The sequence below is a fragment of the Rissa tridactyla genome, chromosome 1, assembly GCF_028500815.1.
Source record: "Rissa tridactyla isolate bRisTri1 chromosome 1, bRisTri1.patW.cur.20221130, whole genome shotgun sequence".
Lineage (NCBI taxonomy): Eukaryota > Metazoa > Chordata > Aves > Charadriiformes > Laridae > Rissa > Rissa tridactyla.
This window is the reverse complement of record NC_071466.1, coordinates 165,712,891-165,737,001: the sequence shown is the minus strand read 5'-3', so window position 1 is coordinate 165,737,001 and position 24,111 is coordinate 165,712,891. Positions and strand designations below refer to the sequence as shown.

At 46.7% G+C, this 24,111-nt stretch overlaps 1 protein-coding gene across 3 annotated transcripts in view; it reads right to left on the bottom strand.

The window, feature by feature from the left end:
* The window catches only part of GRIN2B (glutamate ionotropic receptor NMDA type subunit 2B), a 222,031-nt gene that overhangs the window by 20,607 nt on the left and 177,313 nt on the right, over window positions 1–24,111 (bottom strand). For all 3 annotated transcript variants that reach the window (XM_054188128.1, XM_054188129.1, XM_054188130.1), the window contains 5 exons: window positions 9,458–9,666; window positions 8,967–9,138; window positions 8,145–8,298; window positions 6,478–6,603; window positions 3,293–3,522 (listed from right to left, as the gene is read on the bottom strand). In XM_054188128.1, the coding sequence (XP_054044103.1) occupies window positions 3,293–3,522; window positions 6,478–6,603; window positions 8,145–8,298; window positions 8,967–9,138; window positions 9,458–9,666 (891 nt within the window). The remainder of the gene's footprint in view (window positions 1–3,292; window positions 3,523–6,477; window positions 6,604–8,144; window positions 8,299–8,966; window positions 9,139–9,457; window positions 9,667–24,111) is intronic.

Below are 24,111 nucleotides of genomic sequence, written 5' to 3'. Positions count from 1 at the left end.
GAGGAGCTGACCCAGCCAGCATGGCTCTACCCCTGCCAGGCCCACATCCAGCCGCTCCGCTGCCCAAGGTGGACCGGCGGAGGCGGCGGGTGCTGTTTTGGCATTTGTGCAGGAGGAGAGTGGTCCGGCATGCCGCAAGCGTGGGAAGCGGGAAGGGAGATGCTGCCAGAGCAGCTCTTTGCCTGCAGGACTCAGGGGGCCAGTGCTGCTCTCAGGGAGGAGCGGGTTTCTCCTCCCTCAAACTGCTAGTGGCTGCACCAGCGTTAAGAGCCTCAGCTTGACGTACGGTTTAGCAGCTGTGAGGGTTAACACGGGGGAAATAACAACCATCATGAGGTGGGCTCCTGGGTTTGATCTGGCACCAGTTTGGGGACAGCTGAGCACAAAGGGGTGACACTCAGCAGGGTGAGCATCACCTGGGCCAAAGAGAGAGCAGCAGAGGTCCCTAAGCACAGCACGGGGAGCCTCCAGTGACCCTCAATCCAACGTGCTACACCAGCATAGAGGTATCTGCTCCAGCCCAGCTCAGACAGGCCTGCTCAAGCATCCACACAACACAGCGGGGACATGACGTTAGTCGCTGTCTTGCATGTCATGGGGAAGTAAATGCTGGGGCACAGCCAAGACACCATCCAAGTCCTTAGACAGCTGGAGCATTTCAGCCCACTTTTCTGGGGAAGCGGCAGGTCAGCAGCCATAGGCACCTCTTGGAGGGGCTCTTCCCTCGCAAGGCCCAAGGAAGAGGGTCCAAGGAGACCCTCAGGGTGGTTGTCACAGGGTGTAGCCAGCCTGACCTTGACAAGCATTCCCCAGCCAGGCACAGTAATGGATTCTGTGAGTGCATCTGGCATTTTGGCTGCTGTACAGTGCCAGTGGGACACCTTCCCCAGGTACTGTCATGCTACAAAGACATTTGCAAGCAAATCTGGGTCTAGGCAAGTAGGAACAATATCCCTTAAAATAACTAGCCCTTTGCCTGTTGGCTTGGATTACATTCTCTGTTGACTCCTCGTGCTGGACACAGCTGCCCTTGCCAGCTGATGTAGCAGGCCAGGAAATTATCTGCCTCACTTCTACTCTGGACACCAGATCACACATTGGAGATAAAAGAGACTGGAAGCTACAGCCGTTTCTCTTGGACACCTGGCATTGGTCAGTGACTGCCTCCTTTGAAAATCTGAACTGGCTGATTTAAGGAAGCAGGAAAATGGAGGAAGAGCACAGCACACCTCTGTCTCCCCTGCATCCCGGCCAAGCAGTGCATTGAGGGGCTGAGTGAATTGCACGCAGTATGCAGGCTTTGGAAGAGGGAAAAGAAGGGATTTAGAAGACTGAATTCCTCCCAAACCAGGGCATCTTGAAGCAGTGTGACAGACGCCCGGACGGCTGCTCTCAAATTCTGCAGGGCCCTCTACACATCCAGAGAGCAGAAATCCATGAGCCCAGTAGATCAAGCTCATTCACTCACACCTTTTGGATGGAGATATTCCCACCTGTCTTTATTCTCCAGAGGCAGCAGTTGGCCTTCAGTTCTTACCAGCCAATTTTCAACAGACTCCAGATGCTCTGGTAGATCGTCATTTTATCCAAATGTTGCACTTGCACTAGCAGCTGTGTTTGAGACATACCGCAACGATCTGAGCATGTGCTGTGGCCTTTCCCTTCCCCAAGAAAAAAAGCACATCTACTTTAGGATAGCAAAAGCAAACACAGGTATCTTGGTAAAGAAAAATGATAGAAAATGACCTCAATCCAATACACACAGGTGGCCCTCCAGTGAAATCGACTAAAATACGCCCAGAGATCTGTATCCAAAGGCTCTGTGAAGCTCCAGGAGTTCCCGCTTTCAATTGATATTTCATGCACATATCTCTGCAGGTATGAAGAATATCTTGAAAAACATGAGAATGAAAGCGTGGCTCTCTCCATGAGCCTAGGCACTGCCTGAAACAATAGATCACCGGTATGAACTATCTCATTTAGCTCAGACAGTTGAAAACCTAATGATGACAAACTAATGTTAACACTGATAGGGCTGTCTGGTTTTGAACAGTGCCTTTCAGTCTGAGGGAGTCCACAGCTTCTAAGGAGTCTCTGCAACAGCCTCCACCTGGCAGAAAAGCAACCCCCCTCCCACCCCCTCCTCAGCACAGCACACTGCAAAACATGGAGACAGCGTGAAGCAAATTGCGGTTGAAATTAAAACAAATAACAGGAGCACTTCTCCATGGACTGTATTATTCTGTGTCATATTTCATTCCATGAAAAAACAACAAAAGGGAGAAAAAAACTCCTAAAAATTAATCCACCACAGAATTTCCAGCTTGCTGCACAGGACACTGTATGCACAGGGGGCCTGGCCACAATTTATTTCTGGACTATAATGGGGGACACAAGAGACGGTAACTATAACCAGTCTAGCAGTAACAAACTGACACTTCCAGTCCTCTTCTTGCTGCTATCCCTGATAGCAGTGTGTGCGACCTATCACTGTTTGGTTGCCCTACAATGGCATGAGGCCTTAAGCAGCCGCAGTGATGGAGTGACATATTCAGCATGGGCAGTTGAGCCTCACAACACTCAATTCCTTGTGAGTAACTCCGCCACAAAATGAAAATAAAGCAGTGTGCAAAGCTTCAGACCCTCATGAACCAAACAGCGCTACCCTGCAAGCATGAGCAATCCCCTCAAAATCCTCAGTGTGCAGAGCCCAGCAAAACCAAACGCTCCACGAGGACGAAATGCAGCGCATGTAAACAAGGCAGCGAAACACACTCTGAACAGGAAACAATTGCTCGTGCTAAGCTTCCAAAGGCCGCGAAAAAATGACAGTGTAACTTCAAATGCAAGCAATAGAAAGTCATCAAAGCCATGCTGATTTGCTCCCATGGGCAGAACTTGTCCCCATAATAAACTAACAGATCATATTTGCTAGCCTAATGGCCAGCATTCCCACACAGACAAATTATTTCATCCTGAAGAAACAGGTTACAGCCATTATACACACCGTCTCCAAAGCTCAATTAATTCATTTCTTGCTGACAATCAAGGTGTGGTTTGGGATCATGCAAGCAAACACAGTTCAGTTCTGTTCCTAATTCATTCCTGAAGTGCTTAAAACACGTAAAAATGCAACTGAATACCAACAAGGAAAAATTGTGCTATTTAAACTAAGGACTAAAGCTATGATACGACTCTGAAATAAACTGAATGCTTCCCCGGTAAAAGCAAAGAAGAGAGGGTAGAGCAGCCAAAAGCTGCTTTGAGGGTGGGGGTTGGGTAGTTCCATTACCTTTTTGTCGCTCAAGCCAGACACCTGGTCCACGTATTCCTCTTGGATCATGAAGGCAGCCAGGTTGGCAGTGTAGCTGGCCAGAAAGATGACAGCAAAGAAGGCCCACACCGACACCATGATCTTGCTAGTGGTACCCTTGGGATTCTGCACTGGCACAGAGTTGTTGAACACCAGCCCCCACAGCAACCAGATAGCTTTGCCAATGGTGAAAGAGGGACCTCCGGGCTCTGGAGTGATTGAGAAACATGATCCCACAGTGAGCATCTCAGAGTAAGTGGTCTGCATTTCTATTCACATATGTATCTTGACTTCAGAGTTAAGAGCAGTATCTATTCCCAAATGTGAGATGAACGTCCACAGCTGCTCTCCCCTATGTTCATGGAACCACATCTCAGCAAAGTGTGAGCCTGAAAAATGATATTTTTTTAAATGTCCTCAGGCTTCCATATTTATTCTGTCTCAAAGATTTCCGCTGAAATCTTATACAAGGGCTATTTTTGTATCTGATTGGAGTATCTAAAAGCCCAATATTCCATTTTGGTTTAAATGTTGTCACCACAAATAGAGTTTGCTCAGAAATAATTCTATCCTCGTTTCTAGCTATTTGACAGTGATGTTGCCCTTGAACTCCCAGCATACACCTGTGCAAAACATGGCCTTCACTGTTACTTGTACAGGTGTAAGGAAGAGCACCATCTGAAATAACAGGGCTTTACAAATACCACTGCAAGAGGGTTTCATTACCTGATCTGTTGAAGACACACAAGACAGAGAAGAACACAGCTCCCTTTCCCCATGTTCTGTGTCTACGGTACGTAACAGTGACATATACTCTGGTCTACCTCAGGAAAATCGGCAGTCCTGCCCCAGACAGTCCAAGAGCAGATCCAGTGTTTTAAAAGCTGCTATTTTCCCCTTATTCACTTTTCAGCATGGAACATCTTTCATACCCCAAAAGCCATGTGTGCTCATGAAGCACTAGGCCTGAAAACTTGTGAAATCCTGCCTGTCTCCCAGCAGTCTCATATCCCTGGCATATGCTGATTTCATCAGTGGGAACCCAAACCAAAATTTGCTCAACTTGAGCACAAGAGGAGCTGTCAGGGAGACTGCAGATGCAATTACTCCAAGGATCCTGCTGCTTCAAGATACCAATACCCTCTTAGGATGAGAGCCCTCTAGCACAGTTCAAGGTTCTGTTACTTTTCCAGTGATGCCAACCTGGCTCTGCAACCTTTTGGGTTAGCATCCCATGTTTTATCTCCTCCCCTGGGTAGGCTGACTGAGGCCAACTGTTGCTGCCCGTGGTTAAGCCTGGCTCCAGCAGAGGAGGGAATAAAAGGGAAGCAAGTTTTGACAGTCCTCTCCAAGCCCCTGAGCAGGGAATAGCATAGTTCATCTGAAAGCACTAACTGTGTTACTCTAAATACAACTGAAAGGTGAAAGGGGCTCATTTTGCACCTGGGAACTGCACACCAAGTTCAAAGCAGAATCATCACCTGGGAAAACTGGAGCCTCTAGATGCCAAAGAGATAAAGTTGCTATAAGAAACATAGTTTGGCAGTCCTTGTCTTTTTACATGCTGGAATGGTAGCTTTATATCCCTCTCTACCTAATGAGTCCTAAGACACACAGGTGCAAGGCCTGCACATCATCGGTGAGAACTGTAAGGTGTAAGGAAATTTTGAGAAGTTCTTTCCTTGAAGTCTTCCTCTCTCCATGGATCGCCCCATGTGCTTTCACAGTTACTTTGTCAGCCACAAACCAAGCCAGCAGTGGGAGCCTCCGATCCAAACCAGGGACCCAGAATTCTTCTGAGCTCTCCAACTATTTGCCCTAACAACAACCCACCATCATTTAGCGGCTAGATGAGGGCATGCCCACCCAACCTTGGAGAGAAAATCTTGGTGTCTGTAAAGAGAAAATGCAGGTGTGGGAGGCAGGGGTATACTATTGTAGACTAGTTCAAATGCAGCCAAAGTAACATTAGCTAGAGCGTGTGTTACCAAACAAGCATTGCAGTCTCCGCAGCAGATTTCTATAGCTTCACGTTATATCTGCCTGATCATGCAATACTGTTCATAATTACTCAGAAATATTGATACTTGGAGCTGCAGTTCAGCTAACTTAACTCCGTAACTGCACACCTGTACTAAGAACTGCTTCAAGTTCCCACTTCTGTATTAATATCTAAGAGACTCAAAGGTTTACCAGTATTTGTTTGTGTCCACAGATCCACGTGGTTATGATCAGTTGCCATAAAGACCCTCCACAGCTCTATGTTAAGAGAGAAGTTCTCCACTTCCCCATATATGTGGGTTTTTTTTTTCACTCCTCTTTAATTTGATGGCATAAATTCACTCAAAGCACTAGATTGGGGAGCAAATGGGTGCATTTTCCAATAACTATCTCTCTCCCACTATTCTGAACAGACCAATAAGCCCAGAAATATTTGAAAGGCCAATTCATCAGGGGCTGAAGATATGGTGATGACAGAGGGCTCAACTTGTGAATTGTCTTCATGCCAATAAGGCAAAAATGGCTGTCTTCTAGGCTGCCTGTGCATCCTTTCTTTAACTCATCAGGCTGTCTTCTGAAGATCAGAACCACAGAGATGGGGAACTCACTTGTTCCCATCTTTCCTGCTGCCCTCGCAAAATAATCCATCACCCACTCCCAGGAAAATGAGCTTCCCACTTTCCCAGTTGGCCTTAGCAAGCCAGAGAGCCAAGACAGGGAGGGACGTGCCCAGGTGACAGATGTTGAGTCCGGAGGGCATACCGCTATGCTGGGAGTGGCTCGCTCTCCAGGGAGATGTAGCACTGAAGGACGGACTGACGGTGCTGAGCCCTCTGATTGCCTCAGAGAGCGCAGCACCGTGGGCACTGCCAGCCCCAGCTACCAGGACCAATTTTCCCTCAATGAGAAACAAGCTGGAGCTGGTGCATGCTTTAGAGATGAAAGGCAACACAGCTCCATCTCCCAAGCCAAGCAAATTATCCATTAAACACATCTGCTCTCTTCAGAGCCTTTTTTCCACCTTCATCCCTGCCCTCTTTAGTCTGAATGCAGAGCTCAGAGAGGGGTAGATCCATACCATGTTCAAAGCAAAGGAAACACACCGATGAAGGAGCTGGGACTGGAAGCGAGAGAGGATCATGGCAAGGAGGGACTCCCCTTACCTCTGCCATCAGCAAGGCACCGATTATAGCCCACAGGGCTGAAGTACTCAAAGACGAAGACGGCCACCGCAGAGATGATAAGCAGCATCACAAACATCATCACCCATACATCAGCACTGAAAGGCTCTGGAGAGGAAGAGAAAACCACGATGAAAGACCTGGTACGCCACCTCACCCCTCCCTCACCTTCTTTGCTCTCCAGAGCACCCCAGTGAGAGTGTGGGGCAAACTGGGCTGGGGAAAAACGTAAGTTACAACAAAGCCTTCCACTTAAGTCTGAAAAACTTCTTAAATTGGGAGAAGTGTAGTTTCTGTCTCTGTAATGACTGCATTCCTTCTCACTGTTACATTTGTGACACATGGCTCCATCTGGAACTACATGCAGCCATTGTGGCATGCATTGATAAAATAAAATGCATTGATAAAAAATTGTTCCCAGGAAGTCCTCCAGCACCATCTGGAGAGAGTGGGGAAAATCAAGCAGAACTGGCAGAGTTTCAGACAAGCATCCAACTTTCAAGATGCTGTTGAGCCAAAGAGCATCTCCAAATTTCTAAGGTTCAGCCATAATGATAGTATTTTTTTCAGTTATTCCATTCCTGTAGCAATGGGAACTCTGGCTCATTCTAGAAATGTTAGCATTCGCATTCTGCAAGTGTTTAATCTTTGCCAGGTTCTTTCCTTCTCCAAGCCTGAACAAATAAAGATGGGACTGAACCAGATCAAAGAAACTCTGAACTTTGTTCCAGACTATAGCTAATATTGCAACCTCAGCTAAATTACAATTTAAAATTTTGGAGTTAACTTTATCGTTGGTTTTACATATCCCAGCAATATTGGTGGACTTGGCTAAAGGCAAAACTCCTGAAGAGTGAGTAGTCACAAAACTCCTACTTAAAGAGGTTTGGAAAAATTTCTTTACCCATATAAAGTTATTTCTGTTTGTAAATGTTCTCATGATGCTGGCAGACAGTAATTATATAACTCATATACTGTGCTTGCTGCATCATAAAGAATTTTATAAAGTAGTAGATACTAGGAAGGCATGGATGTCTTGGGGAAATGCAGTATCATTTCTGCATTCTCTGATCACCTTCCACCACTGAAGGACGTTAGAAATCACTTTACTGGAAGTCACAGTGTCAGCACAGAACTGAAGGCTCAACTGTTCTTGAAAAGCTCTATTAGATCTCTAACTTCTACCAGTTGCTCTGTCAAGGGAGGGTCAAGTTAATACTTTCTTTACAAATAATGTCTCTCAAAGTGCAACAATTTATTGCTAATTGTTATCACTAAGTACTATGGCATACCAGCTACAAGGCTTGAATCAATTTTCTTCTGGCCTAAACTCCTTGAACATGCTATTAGTTGAGTCACTGGGAAACCACGTGCTGCAGCGTAGGTGACAACTCTGAGTGAGACCATTCTTTGCCAGGATTAGGCATACAATCACCGAGAAATGCCTTGGAACTCCTAGGCAGTGCCTGTTTGCATTTGCCTGGATTTTGCTTCCTTGGGATTTAGAACTAAAACATCACAGTTTATTTTTATATACCTGTCCCACAGGTACTCCCAAGAAGGGACTTTCAGGCTAAGAATCACAAGCAACCTTCACCTAATTTTTCATGAACACTAGGTGAAGTTTTAATTTTAGATTAAAGTGATACCTAAGAAGGCAGAAGGTGAGACAGTTCCATTGCTACGTGACACCATGACGCTGATTCCCGTCTCAATGAAGGGCACTGAGAAATCCACCACTTCTGATCGCTCCTCATTAATGGTGAGGGATCCCACAGCCATATAGGCCCGTTTGGTGACAACCTGGAGGAAGGAAAGGAAGAGATCACACACGGACCCAAGGCACCTCTCAAGCACCACAGTCAAGCCCTTTCTCACTTTCCTGCCTTTCCACACAGTCCTTTTACTCCTGTAATCCCATTCCCTATATTGTTTCTATCATCTCTCCTTTCTAATCTTTCATCAGGACACCTTCTTCTTTCAGGAAATCTATAGACATTAATCTTCCCCTCAAAGCTGGTATGTGTATAAAAAATAAATCCGCAGAGGTCTTAGGATAAACACATCATCCACTGAGAAGACGTCTTATCTCATTTTTTTGTCCTTGCTTTCTCCTCCCTCTAACACTGCAAAGTCTTATTTCATTCTGTATGCACCTTATATATGATGTAAGTGTAATCTAGGTTGCAGCCTCTCTGGTGCATGGTTATCACCCTCTTTCTTTGACTGTGAAGCCAAAATTTGTGACACTATAGAGAATAATAATTAATCGTCCAACAGGAAAGGCAGTCATGGTCAGAGTGTCAGAGCAGATTAATTCTGGTGCCCAGAAAGAATTCAGGGCAACCACTTATATAGAGTCACCTCTGTCCCAGCCCCAGAAGGGGGGCCAATAACGATGACAGACCAGACCTGACCCATGTCACCCAGCCCAGGGATGAAGCCCACCATGCCCTCCCTTTGCTGCTGACCTCTCCAATCATTCCATTCCACGTCCCATTGATCTTTTTTCCATGCTTGCCGTTAGTCACCAAGTAGAGGTCATAGGTGAACTTGACAGACTTTGAGATTTTCTTGAGGATGTCAATGCAGAACCCCTTGCAACATTTCTTCATGTAATCTGGCTCCTCATCGGTTTTGTTCCTGAACCGTCACAACAATAACAGGTTAAAAGACTGGGGAAAACTCCCTTAATTCCCTTCTGTTGTCAGTATGCACTCCCCCTCCCACAATATAACGTGGAGAATTTCATTTGGGCTATCTGTGCTGGAGGGTGAAGGGATACACTACAATGATTTGCTTAAAGGGGCCAGTCATGAATGGACACAGGCCAGGCTGGGCGAACAGAGGTGACTATTCTAAAAAGGATTATCAGGGTATGATGGTATTGTCCCAACAGACTCTCTACATTCTGCTGAGAAGGCAGAGCCCAATAGGAGGAGAAAAACCCAGGGGTGCATACTCGGTCACTATGCGTTTTTGGCAAGGGACCGTGTTCCTCATGCAGGTGCCACTTAGGGGGTCCACATTCTCCACGATGACAAACGGTGCCTCTTCCAAGGTCACGATACTCAGGTGATCGTCCTCACGTTCCTCAGAGTCAGGATACAGCTCAAAGCGGGGCCACACATAATACTTCATCTGCAACTTTTTTTCCTTCCATTTCCCCACCTGTGGAGACACAAACCACAGAAGATAAGATAGACTTCTATCTGCCCCATCCTTCTACATCAACCACAGCCCCCACAGGCCTTGGCAGGAAGACCACTCTGGAGTACCCAAGCTCATGGCTCATGTAAGGTGAGGACATTTCTGAGGAAAAGGCTCTGAGTAAGTGGGTTCAAACCAGGGGGAAGTGGGGAACAAGATGTCTGGGTTGTCTCATCTCTCACCCTATGGGAGAGTGAGCAGATGACCTGGGGGATACCATCACCACAGTCAAACAGGCATCATGTATTTCCAGTTTCTCAGCCAAACAACAGGAACAGAGCTTGTCTCCTGAAATGTTGACTTCAGCCTACTAGCCACAATAAATATTTTTTTTCCTGCTAAAAAAGAGGAGAAATATATACAAACACTGAAACAAATGTCATTTTGAAACAGAAACTGAAATACTTTACTTGAAAAAGTCAAATAAGAACTTATTTATTCTTTCAAAGTTTTGCCTTCGTTTTGTTTTCATTGAAATTCATCAAAGAAAGAGATTCATTTTGGCCAAACTTGATTTTGTCCAGAAATAACTCCTTACTCTGGGAAAAGGTTGCCCATTCCTAGTCAGGACTGAGTTCTTCCCAGAGACAGGCAACCGAGGAGGGTGCTGTTCTGCATTTTCAGGAGTGTCTTCACAGGAGAAGAACATGGACAGAGGTGCTTGCTAACAATAGTTCTTGCTATCCCCTGCTAAGGCTTTACTGAAATACCTGCTCTCGTCCTTTCACAATGACTTGGTTACATACCTTAGCTGGAAACAAGGAATTGCTCTGTGTTTCTGACACATGAGAAATAATATCAAAGAGCATCTATGATTTTTTAATCTGGCTATTTTTTTCATAAAGATATGCTGCAATTGTATATCTTTTCATTTTCCATTTCGTAAGCAGACAGATCATTATCTTCAGCAGTCAGAAAAGGGAAGTGGGACTCAGTTGCCTTATACCTACTGCCACGAATAAAAGTTGTTTTGAAGCCACCCCAGTCCCTGAAGAGACAATACATGTAGCACAGCCACTGCCCATGGTAGACCATTCCTTGCAAAAATTACAGGCAAAGAAAAAACCTGAACATCAACTATGCTTTCAACTATCAAAGTCTTGCCTTTGTTCTCAATTCCTCCCATTACAGTTGACAGTAATTAGCACCTTGGCTGGCAGCTGAAGCTGAGAGGGCAAGAAACTAACTGGGCTTTAGAAAGAACTTTCCTGCACGATCCTCAAAGAAAGCCCTCCAGGCCAAGGCTGAGACATCTTGACTTGACGGCAGAGGCAGTGTTGGTGTGTGGGAAGCTTGCACGACTGCTCTTAGCAGTGTACCTGCTTGGTGGGTAAACACAAAAGCTTCGTTCCACTGCAGTCCAATACTCCTCCCACCACCCCCAAATTTCAGTCATTTATTTATTTAAATGACAGGACAGGAGGGAGAAGCACTTATTAGAGGCTTATTAGGTGCCAGCAGTTATTCTGTGAAACTCAAAGCCCAGCTGGGGTTTGGCATTTGAGAGCAGCTAGAATTCACATAAAACACTTGTCACCTTCAAAACAAACAAACAAATGCTTCATCTGGCCATGAAAGACAAATCCACTCTGGGGGCTTGTGGAGAAAGAAGAAAGGCAGAAGAAATCACCCACAGACAGCAGCCTCCCCATCCATCCCTGCAGCATGAACACAGCACACCAGTGAGGGAAAGGCAGTGTGTTCTTTAAGAAGAGGGTGATGCAGCCGGGCAGCTTGTTTTACCTTCCCAAGGGCCTTTATGACCAGCAGATGGCAAAAAATGCCAAGGTGAGCTTGCCCCTAATATTCCCTCCACCCATGGAGTCACGCTGCTTGGACCAGCAAGCAGAGTACCAGCTATTTTTCTTCTTTTTCTCTCTTCTTTTTTATTTTTTTTTTTGTTACTTCAGCAGACAGGGAGGAGTTGTTTTGATTTTTAAATACACTTTGAGCAGCAGGTGAAAGCTGGCAGACTGGGAGCCCTGAGAACTGGTGGCCCTTTTTGTCCGCAAAAGACAGGTAGTGTTGTCTAGGGCAGCAAAGGGTCTGTACTCTGGGTAATGTCTAAGCCTGGATGCGGAGAGTGGATTTCTGAGGGAATAAGGAGCACATTTACCCTGGGTCTGCTCAGCCCTGGACTTCCCACTCGTTGACCAAGCAGGTCAATTTATCATCATCTGAGCCAGAGGTTTCTGCAGTGCAACTTTAGCCCTCAAGTAACTGAGCTCAAATCCCGCAAACCAGTTCAGTGAAGCCACCAGACAAGCAGAATAACTGCACACATGGAGCTCAGTAGGGACCAGTGATTAAGATGCAGCACGGAACAACCCAGACTTCAGCTCAGTAACATTAACTTATCATAGAAATAAGTGGTTGATGAAAGAGACATCTTGCAGTATCTCAGCAGCACTTAGATATCACAGTAATAGGCATGATATAAACCCCTAAGTGATAAATTAGATCAGATAGGCAAACCCAACTCGTAATTACCCAGAAGTTCTCTGGGACAGAAAAGGGAGTTCATAAGGCTGTGTGCCAGGCACGTTTCACAGTGTTGTACTACACAGACAACATTATGAAATTAGGATAACAATGACAGTCTTGCCACAGCCTCCTGTGAACTGAAACACCTAACCTGCAAATACAGTAGTACACGTCCTTTCCTAATTCTAAATTGTCCAAAAAAGAGGAAAAACAGGATGTGAGGGAATGTTCTGACCTAAATTTTTAGGTTAACTATGGAGTGTCTCAAGAATATGTGTAAATATTACTCCTCATTGCTAACTGGAACAATTAGGCATGTTGTATACTTGCAGACGGGTACAGATGTGAATAAGAACAGTCAGAAAAGCTTTGTGAATTAAGAGGTGGCAGATTTCTTTACCCACCCATGCATGCAAGGGTCAAACGTGCATGCATGTAGTTAAAGAAGAGTGGGCTTAAGTAACATGGGGGCAAGGACAGCAAGGATAATAAGAAACTTCACATGTGCAGAGGATAGAGACAATGCAAGAGAAAGAAAATACAAACGTGCATTGTAAGCTAGATAATCTGCCATGAGAGGGAAGGAGCGATTCACTGTGGGGACAGAGGTTAGCAACAACAGAATTAAATGTCACAGATTTGTCCAGGTAATGATGCCTACTCTTAAAAGAATATAACCTGCCAAGCTGTGCAGAGAAGAGCAAGGCACTTCTGAAGTCTCAGGGTATTTGGTATTAACAGCTTGTGAACTGTTATTACTTAGGTTTTGCTCAGTGCTTGCCTCAGCAAAAAGAGGAAAAATAAACCATCCCAGGCATCCTACGTATTTGTCACCCTGCAGTTTCGAGACCCACTGAGCGTTCTCCGATCAGAGTCTAGTCATCCAAACTCCCACCAGGAGCCCTGGAGGGTCACAGAATCAGCAAAAGTAAGGATGCTAGGGATCTTTAAAACCCCCTTTCTAACCATATTCTCCAGTCCCTAGGTACATTTCTGTATGCCAGAGCACCTTAACTTCCCTTGTCCTGTCTGTATCACACCTGATCTTACCAAGAAAGGAACTCCGCTTTGGTTTGAGAATGAATTTGGAGGTGTTGAGGGAGGGGAGCAGCTAACTTTTACCTTAAATATAAGATCTTACTTTGGACAACAAGCTGTTGGAAGTAAAAGTCCAATACATTTGTGAAGAAAGAAAGTGAGAACTATTGTAGAACAAAATTTAATCATATATGCTATTGGTTTGCCTAAGTCTATAAACTGCCCCATGCAGACAAAAGGTAAGACTGCCTATGCAAGGGGGAAAATAAGTGAGAAGAGCCTTCTGAAAGCCTTCCAGCAGGCTGGCAAATTGCCTTAACCGCGGTATAATGCAGCCAGAATAAAAGTGTTCTGCAGTATGTTAATGCGCGTCTTTAATGAAAGCTGTATCATATTAGTTCCCTGAAACTAATTCTTAACAGAAGCTTTTCCCTACTCCCAAGGGAAGCTAAGGCTTGTAAAAGCCATTTGTGGCACATGTTTGTCTAACCTGTCCTTATGCTGACAGAGAGCCTATGGTCTCCGCGGGCAGTCTATTCCAGTGTTTAAGTATCCTTCCCATTAAAAAGGGTTTTTTTCCTGATATTTCCTTATTCTTCTACATGTGCTCTTTTCAGTGTTATCAGGTCAGTAAGATATTTATAACACAGCGGAGCTATCAGTCTCATTCAGTGGATATCTTATATGCCACATTGGCAAAAGCAACCACGTGTTCAAATGACCAGCACCCAGTCTCACCATTTACGAAATCTTTACACAGATGGGTAGTACAGATAAGTACAAGCTACTCCCATGAACTTCCAAAATTGCCTGTTCCAGCCAGGGCAGAAGCCAATCTCCGAGCTCCTCCTAGTATGCCAAGACAGGACTTCAAAACACAAGAGCATCTGGAGAAATCTCTAACGAATGTCAACGTACTTGAAATACAAAACTTCCTAGAAATTGTCTTCCAAGGACTAAGCAGGAGAATACAATTCTGGATAAAACCAGCAATGTTCAGACACAATTCTTAGGCAAGATGTTCAGAGGCAATCTCAGGTGCTTGTTTTTCAACAGGCCGCAGAAGAACTACATCTGGGCAAAGTCTTTTGATAGTTTTTATTTCATTCAGACTCCCATTTGCACCACTCTCTTTTCATTTAAAATCTTCTCTCACTTCCTGTCACTTCTGGTATAGAAGAAACACAAAAGGAACAAAAGGGATTTGGTTTCATTTACAGAATAAAAGAAGGACCATCCCAAACTCACTTAGGACTTGAATTGCTTTCTGCATTTCCCCCAAAGTTCAATGTTTCCTCCCTTATCACCATTTTTTTTCCAGGAGCTGAGGGACTTGTTCATTCCAGTGGGGAAGCACTAAAGCAATAACACAGAGCATGGATTAGAAGGCAGAAATTCCCTATTCCACCCAGGACCTCTGGAATCCAATCTGCACCCTTGTGCCTCCACTCCACATTGTGTAAAATGGAGATAATGGTATGTTTTCACTTCTGGGATGCACTGGGCAGATAAATACAGAAAAGGCCACAAGGCTCACAAATAGTATGGAAATGAGGAGACACACACATGTGTCTAGAGCTAGATGAGAGAACATATACAGCATGTACCTGTGAATGGTGTAAATGTGAAAACTTCCCGTCTTTTATCTTTGCTGTCAGAGAGTTAACTGGAAAAAGCTTATGTAACTTTTACACCTGATTTTAATACACGACAAAGGGAAGATCAAATATAGAAAAGGTAAAGGTTGGGCAGCGGGCAGAAAATAGCAGTGTTATTGGTAACATAGCTGATGGAAAAGCATACCTAACCCCTCTGGGAAGCAGGGAGAAGTAAGAGCCTTGTCAGTACAATACGTACAGATCCTGAACGAGGACATGGGAAAACCAGAACAACTGGGCAGGACCTGAAAAGGGCTACTGTAGGAATAATAGAAACACCATAGAAATAGCAATTATAACTGGGACACTGCCAATGGAAGTAAGCACTGCTCAGGGTACATAAAAGTAAAGGTAAACCTGGGGGATGCTGTTGTAACCTTAAAGCTGCATAGACTGTGAAGAAATAAATCATGCATAAATAAAGTGGAATCACCTGGGACTGAGAGATTTTTGGAAGGCTGGTGCAAGATATTCCACCAGGACTGAACTACAGAGACCTACTGTAGATCCACAGGCTTGGCTTTCAGTCTGGATAGAGATGTCATTACTGTTATTAAAGAGAAATTATATCGGGAACTAAGTCATTACGGGAGACTTTAGCTTCATAGAGATAAGGCGGGGAACAAATGCAAATTTTAACAGCAGTACCCTGATGTCTTTTTTTCTGGATCTGATAGTTGACACATTTCTTCACCCCAAAATTACTCAACAGGCAATAGGTCATGCTGTTTTACACTCGGTTTGGGCAAAGCGGCAAGGAAACTTACAGAAAAGCTAGTTATCAGAAATAACCTTGGATTGAGTGATTAGGGGAACAGAAAGCCTGCCTTCAAGAAGGAGATTAAAAAGCTTGTTTAACCTAGATAAATGAAAGCCAAGAGGGGATATGACTGCTCTGTATAAATAAAGGGGGGACAGATACACAAGGGAGGAGGAAAAGGGCTTTTTAAGCAGAAAAACAATGTTGGTACAAGAACAACTGGTTGTGAGGAAATTTGCCTTGAAAATAAGATGGATTTTAACCATCAGAGGAGAGAACTTCTGGAACAGCTGCCCAAAAGGAGCTGTAAAAACAACTAAAATGAGGTTGAGAAGAAGAACATTGGTTTGTATAGGGCTATATGATGTGCTGCCTAAAGCAGCACAGGTGGGACCAGACGAGCCTTTCCAGTCCAGTGGCCTTAAGTAAGCAGAAGCAAGAGGAGGAATCCACAGAATCATGGAAAGGTTAGAGTTGGAAGGGACCTTAAAGATCATGTAGTCCCAACCCCCCTGCCATGGGCAGGGACACCTCCCACTAAATGAGGTTGCTCAAAGCCCCTCCAACCTGGCTGGCCTTGAACACTTCCAGGGATGGGGCATCCACAACTTCCCTGGGCAACCTGTTCCAGTGTCTCACCACCCTCACAGTAAATCGTTTCTTCCTAAATATCTAATCTAAATCTCCCCTCTTTCAGTTTAAAATTGTTACCCCTTGTCTTATCACTATGCTCCCTGACAAAAAGTCCCTCCCCATCTTTCCTGTAGGCCCCCTTTAGGTACCGGAAGGCCACTATAAGGTCTCCCTGGAGCCTTCGCTTCTCCAGGCTGAACAACCCCAACTCTCTCAGCCTGTCTTCATAGGAGAGGTGCTCCAGCCCTCTGATCATCTTCAGGGCCCTCCTTGACTTTTCAGCCTGCAGATGTCAAAACTCAGCCATAATCATTATATCTTTGCCCCCCAGCTAACCCATGTGAACAGAAAGACTCTTGTTATTAATATCTCCACCTCCAAGGCTCATACTTCCGTTGTTCAGCAGCAAACCTTCTCCAGTGTCCTGAGAATAGAACATTACTCTTAGCCTTCACCCAAGCTGGTTAACTCATGACTCTCACACTTACAGTGCTGACATCACAGCCATTACCAAATGTATAATTCCTGCGATGCTACAGGTCTGTGTCCTCACATAGGCTGGTCTACAGCAGGTGGAGAAGAGATGCCACAGAGAGCAAAAATCTCCTGTTTACAGACACTTAAGGTGATTAATTAGCCACATCAGCCAAAGCAGACAAGAAATGGTTGTGAATGCTCCACATGCAAAATTAATTAACACAGAAACAACAATCCTTCCTGAACCTCAAGTTCACCTTCCACAGCCACCTGGGGAAGGCTGCTTTCTTCACTGCACCTGCAGAAGCAGGAATTGCTTCTAATAGCCTTTCAATTAAACATGTAGGCTGCAGGAGATGGTGGAATTTTCTTCCCTCTATATTTATACAACACCTAGCATATGCCAGAGAGATGCTTGGTTTAGAATACAGACAGGGTGAAGTACTTGCTCTTGCTTTACAACTCATTCTGGGAATAAAAGCTCTTTGCAAAAACACGGTCTCCCAGCTCACTGAGGTCTGGCATTTACACAGCTCCTGCCATTTTTGCTGAAATATTTCTTTCCTGGTGCATTTATATGCTTTTTGCAGTTGCTGAGGTCCTGTCCCCCACCGTGATTAGCTTGAGAAGGTTAATGAGATATACTTTGAGCGCTTCTGACTTCTGCAGAGTCAGTGAACTATGGAGCTCCACTGGTGTCACAGAAAGGTCAGAGCTGTGAGAATGCCAAAGTGTTTGCCTTGGTAAATCATTCCTCCAAACCAGAAGGTATCAAGCGATTCCTACAGGCATAAAAACAGCCAGAATCACCTGATAACTCCCTCTGGGAGGTGGTGGTGTTCTTGGTGGTAGTGTTAACTCGGGAGCCCAGGAAGTGGTTCATGCAGGCAAGGCTGGCTCACGCAGGAGCAGCATCGTTTCCAGGGAGACATATTTGTTCAAGGTCCTCAGTGCTACCTGATGTACACATGACCATGATTTATGGAAATGCAGACTGCAATTAGCACAGGCCTAATTAGGAGACATAAGGGGAGAGGTTAGAGGAAGCTGTTCATGGTAGCGTGGGCTGTGATCTCAGTAGGCTGGAGGATGTAACTCAGCAAAGCATAGCTTCTAGGGGGGCAAACCAGGTGTTAGGATTTTGAAAGAAGGATTAGAAAAAAAAAATCTATCTTAACGAACACTGCAGACCGACTGTACCATCCAACATAACCACCTCCAGCTAACAGGCAGTGACAGCACCTGACTCAGGCTCTTACTTCAATAATGTTATACCCTGAGAGCCATCATGCCCTTCTGAAATGACTCTGTGTGAGGAGGGGGACGCTTAATACAATGCCCTAAACTCCAGCAACATCAGCCTATTCTGATTCTGGTCTGGTAATAATAGCTGAAGCCAGGAGCTTATACTGCCCCTATCCTTGCTCATCTAAGGTGAAAGAAGGCTTCACCTTGAGCATCTCTACTGCTCTCCTCTGCAGAACCGCGGGGCAGGGGAAAATGCAGCAGGGATACTGTAAGATTGCGTGTTTTGTGTCACAGGGGGTTCGGGATTCACAAAGCTTTAAAGAAAAATGTATTTTTACATGCATGTATAGGCATCTAAATGCTTTATGAAAGCATTTCATGGTCTCTAGGAAAGCATCTGCATTGTGCAGGTGTGTGTCTGCATCCAGTACGTGTCCATGCATGTAATGCCCTATCTAATGACTTTTCCCCTTGGCTTTCCCTGTTGAGCGCTGGGCTTGGGTTTGCATTTTGCTGAGCTTTCATTTCTTTCACTCAGACTTTTTTTTTCCCCCTAAAACATGTTACACAGTGGGAGGGATGGGCTTGCCAATTCATACCGCAGTCTGAGAGATGGTTTAGGGCTTCAGCTGGTTAGTCAGTCCTGTACGGCGGTGTACAACACCCCGACGTGTGCTCCCTTGTGCAGTGACACCTACTCTTTACACAGAGTGAATATCTCTCCCAGCATCTCTTGGGACCTGAGGCTGAAGGAATGTTTAAAAATGCAGATCCAGAGGAAGGCCAAAAACGTTTCCTTTTGCTGAGAAAAAGCTAAATGTTGAAGCAGGCCCCGGCAGGGTTAGGAGAGGAGGCGACATGAAGAGAGAGGGGGTGGGCTGCCTAATCCTCACAATTTTCTGAGCTGTGCAAGCAAGACCGAAGGCGCTGCTTTGAAAAGCATCTCTGAGAATATCAGAGAGATCTTTCAACTTTCACGGGGGGGTGTCGCAGCAGGTGAAACACCTCGTCATCCTGAATACACCATCTAGAGCCCCTGCCCTCCCTGCGGCAGCCCCGCATTGCCCCCGTGCAGAGATGCACTCCTGCCGAGAGAGGCACAGGCAGGCACGGCCGCACACACGTCCCTCCGCAGAGAGATGCAGCGTACCCGGCTCCTCTCTCGCTGGTGAAAAGGGGAGGAACATGCCTCCTCCGGAGGAATTACTGCCCATGTTGGGAGCAAGATCTCAGGGAAGGCAGTTACAGAGCTGCACGCCTCTGTTCCTTTCCTCTCCCACCACTGAGAGCTCTGGACAGGTGATTGCAAATGCTGTCCTCACCCGCTGCACACCCTTTTTCCGGATCCTGGCCCTGGATTCACACTGCCATAGCCACAGCCAGCCCCACCATCTCCACACCTTCGGTGTGCACATCTGCATGCTCCCCCCAACCTGCCACATGCAGGGCGCCTTGTGCACTGCACCGGGGCCGTCCCAAGGCGTAGCCAACCGAGCCACTTGTTGTCTCGGTTGCTGTCCCGGCTCCAAGTTGTCACCAGATCTCCAAAATGAGTAGAAACAACAGATCTGCTCTGCATCCTGGTTCTCAGCCAGGTCTCTTCACTCAGCTTTGCAAAGGGGCCAGATAGTAAGAAGGCTGTCGGATACGGGCAACCAGGGGCGCCCTTGCTGCTATCCCTCTACCCAATGTGTGGTAAGGGGCTGCTCTCTGGCATCCGTGGGCCTTTTCTTATCCACAGTCTCCCTTGCCTGTCCCTATGGAGAAGGCATGGAGATAACCTCATGCTCTGACTCAGTTTCTCCCTCCCTTCTTCTTTCTTTTATTCACTCAGCTGATCCCAAATAAACACAGGGGACAGGGTATGGGGGGAGGGGGGGGGAAGCACAGGCAGCAGACAGCCCCCACCTCACCTGTGTCAGCAGAAAGGGACGGTGGTACCTCATGCCCCGGCTCATCAGCACTCTGCGTCCCACCCATCCACGGTCGTGCCCCCCATCGCTCATGTGCATTCATGGACATGGTCCCCACTGCACAGGCCTGTCTCCTCGCCACTGCCTCCATCATGTCTTCAGTCTGCTGCCCGGCTACCCCTGTGCCAGGACCAGCCGCAGGAATGAGTCCAGTGCAAGCAGCAGAGAAACCCATACGGATGGGGGAGTAACTCACGGTGTGATTTCTCCCCCATCTCAGCTCCCAACTGACTTAGAGCTGGGTGGGGTGGTTTGTCCCATCCCAACAGTGCCCAAATGATAGCCTCACCTCTGTCTTGAAATGAAGTGCTGTCCCAAACCAGAGCTGTGTCAGCGCCACACATCTCCGCCAGCAGCAAGCATTGCCAGGGTACTTCTGTCCATGCTGCTGCAGACCAACCCATCACACGGGACAGGCTGCCAGGGCTCCCAGGACCTGGTATAGACTGTAGTCCCCAGCTGGAGACTCCTGCCTTAGGAGCTCATGCTTCAGGCTCTCTGGTGAATGAGGACTCCAGAAAGAGAGACCACCAGCTGCAGGACCCCCACCTGATCGACTGTGACAGCCAAGCGCTGGGCTTTTGCTTGAAAACCACAGTGCCCTGCTGTGTTTGGGCAGAGCATTAGACAAGACCCGCCAGCTCTACCTACACCCTACAGAGAAGCCCTGACCCTTGGACAGAGGCCACCAGCGGGACAGCTGCTTCACTGCACATGTCTGCATTACTGCCACGCTGGCTGGAGCCAGCCAGTACTCTGTGAGTAGCAGAGAGAGGCTCTGCCAAAGATTTTGCTCCTTTCCCATCCCATACACAGGTGCAGACACACACACACACATACAGAGGTACCCCCAGCAGCAGTTATCCTAAGCTGATCTGGGCTTGGAGTCCAGGCAGAATTGCCAAGGGCCCAGCTGAGGCCATCTGGGCTGTAAGTCACCTCTGTGCAAAAGGAGTACAATCAGACCTGAGCAGGGATAGAGAGGTAACCTTGAAATCAGTGATTTGGGAAGGAGAGAGGTAGCTATGCATTTGTCAACCACAGCTAGCATAGAAGGGTTAAGCCAAGGACTGCTTTCTTGGGAGCATGGCCTTAGGGAGATAAAATCCTCACCTTCTCTCAGCCCTGATGGACCTCAGGCACACCTATTTTTCAAACATCTGCCTGTCATTTTGTGCCTAAACATGTCAACGCAAAGCAGATCTTGTGCCACTCCCTTTCTACAGCCTAAAAGTAGGAGAACAGGCACGACAGAAGCAGTCTTGGAGACATAAGATGAAGGTAAGGCTCTCAACAGGTTGCAAAAGGTCTTCTGTGGCACATTTAAGTCCACACATGGAAATGACTTTTTGCAGCCTGGAATTAGCTGGATTACTTCATATGGGTATTTAAATGTGTGTATAATGTGTAGTTACCTCTATTATAAGGGGAGTAAGTAGCAAGTCTGTTAATTAGGTTCTCTGACGCTTTCCATTACAAGAGTCTTCAGGCCAGTTCCCTGAGAAAAGCCAAGATCTCCATGTTCTGCAACAGGCATTTGAAAGTCAGCAGGAAAAAAACCCTGAGGCTAAGGACATGATTTTTACTTTGGCCCATCAAATTTCATTCACTCTTAACTGCATTATAAACTGTTAAATAATCATCATTTCTTTTCTGTCACTTTCTTGCAGAAATCCTGGCAGACAGCCCAAACAGCATCTGAGCATAAATGTTTTAAGAGCTAAACCCATCAACCCAGTAAATCAGTGGGGATATCGCCACCAGTACCACAGTCAGTACAAGGAACACCTCAGCTTTGGCAGAGCAAGAGAAAGGCAAAAGCCCGATCAGGCTTTTGCCCACAAAATGTGGACAAACCACCCAGATTCTCCTCTATCTTTCAAATGTACCTTACTGTGAAAAGGTCACTTGCACTCCACCATTTAGGATGCAGAAGAAAGGGAAACCAGTCTGAGCTGTCATGACTGTCGGTGGAACAAGTACAGGTTAGTCACTGGGTTGAGCAGAGAGACTCAGTGCTGAAGGCTCAGCATGCGTAAGAATGAACAATACATTTCTGCAGAAAAGACTTTGGGTTTTCCCTTAAAAACAAACCAATCCACACACACAAAGAGCACATAAAGCAAATAACACTACAGGAACTTTATTTAGGTTGAAATATTAGGAAATGGAAGGTTTACGGTTTCCTTTTCAGCCTTTCTTCCATCCCACTTGTGTGTGGACATTTTGATTTGAGTACTAATTAATGAGTGCATGCAACTCTCTCCATGGGGTCCCTGCCTCAATCCTTGTACTGCAAAGAAACTTGAAGGAGCAGAATCAAGGTGGCCTGGGAAACCAGACTGGCATTTCCTAGCTTGACTTCACAAGCTAAAAATGTAATCACTGTTCTTTTATTTTCTGTATGTAATTGCTTATACAGCTTGAATGTGCACGAACTCTTACAAAACCAATAGAAGGGCCAAGAAAATATCAGGGAAGATGGAGAAAGAGTTATCCATGAATCACCAAGCTCTGGCAGAGAAGAGAGGAATAAAGAAACGGTGATGGACAGCAAACCAATCAACCAATGTAGAGATTATGCAATCCCATTTTATGACGAAAGAAGCAGCACTGACCTTGCCAAGGGGCTGAACGAGGCAAAGAAAGTAGAAGCCAAATTGGGAGGGAGCACTGGAGAGGGGTGGAAGAGGGTGAAGCTGGCAGGTCCTTCATGGTGGTGGTGGTGTCCAGAAGGTGAGAGGAAAGGAAGGCACTGATCAGGCAGATTACACTGCAGGCAGGTTTCTCACGTTGCAGCAATATGCTTGTAAGGGGCTAAGGGAGAGAGAGGGCTGGTCTGCACGGGAGGTATGGACAGGACTGACCTGGTCTGGCCTGTGTAACCTTACCACAGAAGCCTGAGGATGGGGGTAGATGGCATGGGGACACCAAGCCAGTTATGGTCCTGATGCTGTCTAGCCACATGAGCCCAGCAGGGCTAAGCTGAGAGCCGAGGCAGCTTGCCAGGCTCACGCAGCTGCCTTGCACCACGCTGCGCTGCTGCGTCCCTGTGGTGCTGCTCTGCACAGCGTGGGTTCACCATCGCAAGCCTACACCAGCACAGGCAACGCGTAGCCGGGTTTCACAGGGCAAACTTGCCCTAAGCAGCTGCAGCAGCTGTGCAGAGCGCAGATGCTTTCTCCCCAAATGCCCAGGAGTGAAGAGACTCAAGTGCTGGCTGTAATTTTGTTCTGTGCTTACTCTGTGACCTTAAGCAAGCCACTGAAGCTTTATGAAGCTCAGTTTTCCCGCTGTAAAAGGCTCTTAAATAACCCATCCCACGTTGCAAGGGGGATGAACAGGGACCTAACAGCTGGGAGCAATGACAAAAGTCACTACAGTTCCGCTCATCCACCTCAGAGGGGATCGTGCAGCTCGGGGCTGCACCTACAACACCCTCACACCCCACCTCAGAGGAAGGAGCTTTGCTGTAGAAGGGTGATGGTTACTGCAGAGCAGCCATGCGCGCCGGCAGTCAGCAGTGGAAATCGTGCTGATTAATGACAGAGCGGCAATACAGCAGGTCAGGCACGTGGATCAACAGCTGTAAAAGGAACAGCGGGATTTTATACGGTACTCGCTAAGGACTAGTTTGGGATCAGGAGATTAACTAAAGCTCGCGAGCACATTCTTGAGTCCTCTCCAGCTTCTCTGGAAGCTGAAGTGGCACAAGTGACCAGGCATCTGTCTTTCCTGGCTCTCTGAAGATACCTTTCCTGGAAGAGGGAGCACAGTGATGCTGGAGCTGGCACAGCGGCGCTCAGCCCTGCCCCTTCCAGCCTCCAGGAAGCAGACCCATCTCACCTCCCATGCTCAACATAAAGCTCCATCAGCTGAGTCCCCAGGCCACAGCTCTCCCCTGTGGCTCTGAAGCAGCCTCTCTGCCCCCTCAGGTTGCCATGTGCAGTAGGTCGCCACACACACGGGTGAGACGTGGGTGGGAGGGAGGCTGCAACCGCTCCTCCTGCTCTGCCCTCCTCAGAGCCCTCCGCCAAGGATGTTCCCCAGCTGTGGCCAAGAGCTGTGGCTCTCCAAGACAGTGCTGCTCTTGCACAAGGAAATGGAAGGAGCCTCTCAGACCCGGGTAGGAGAA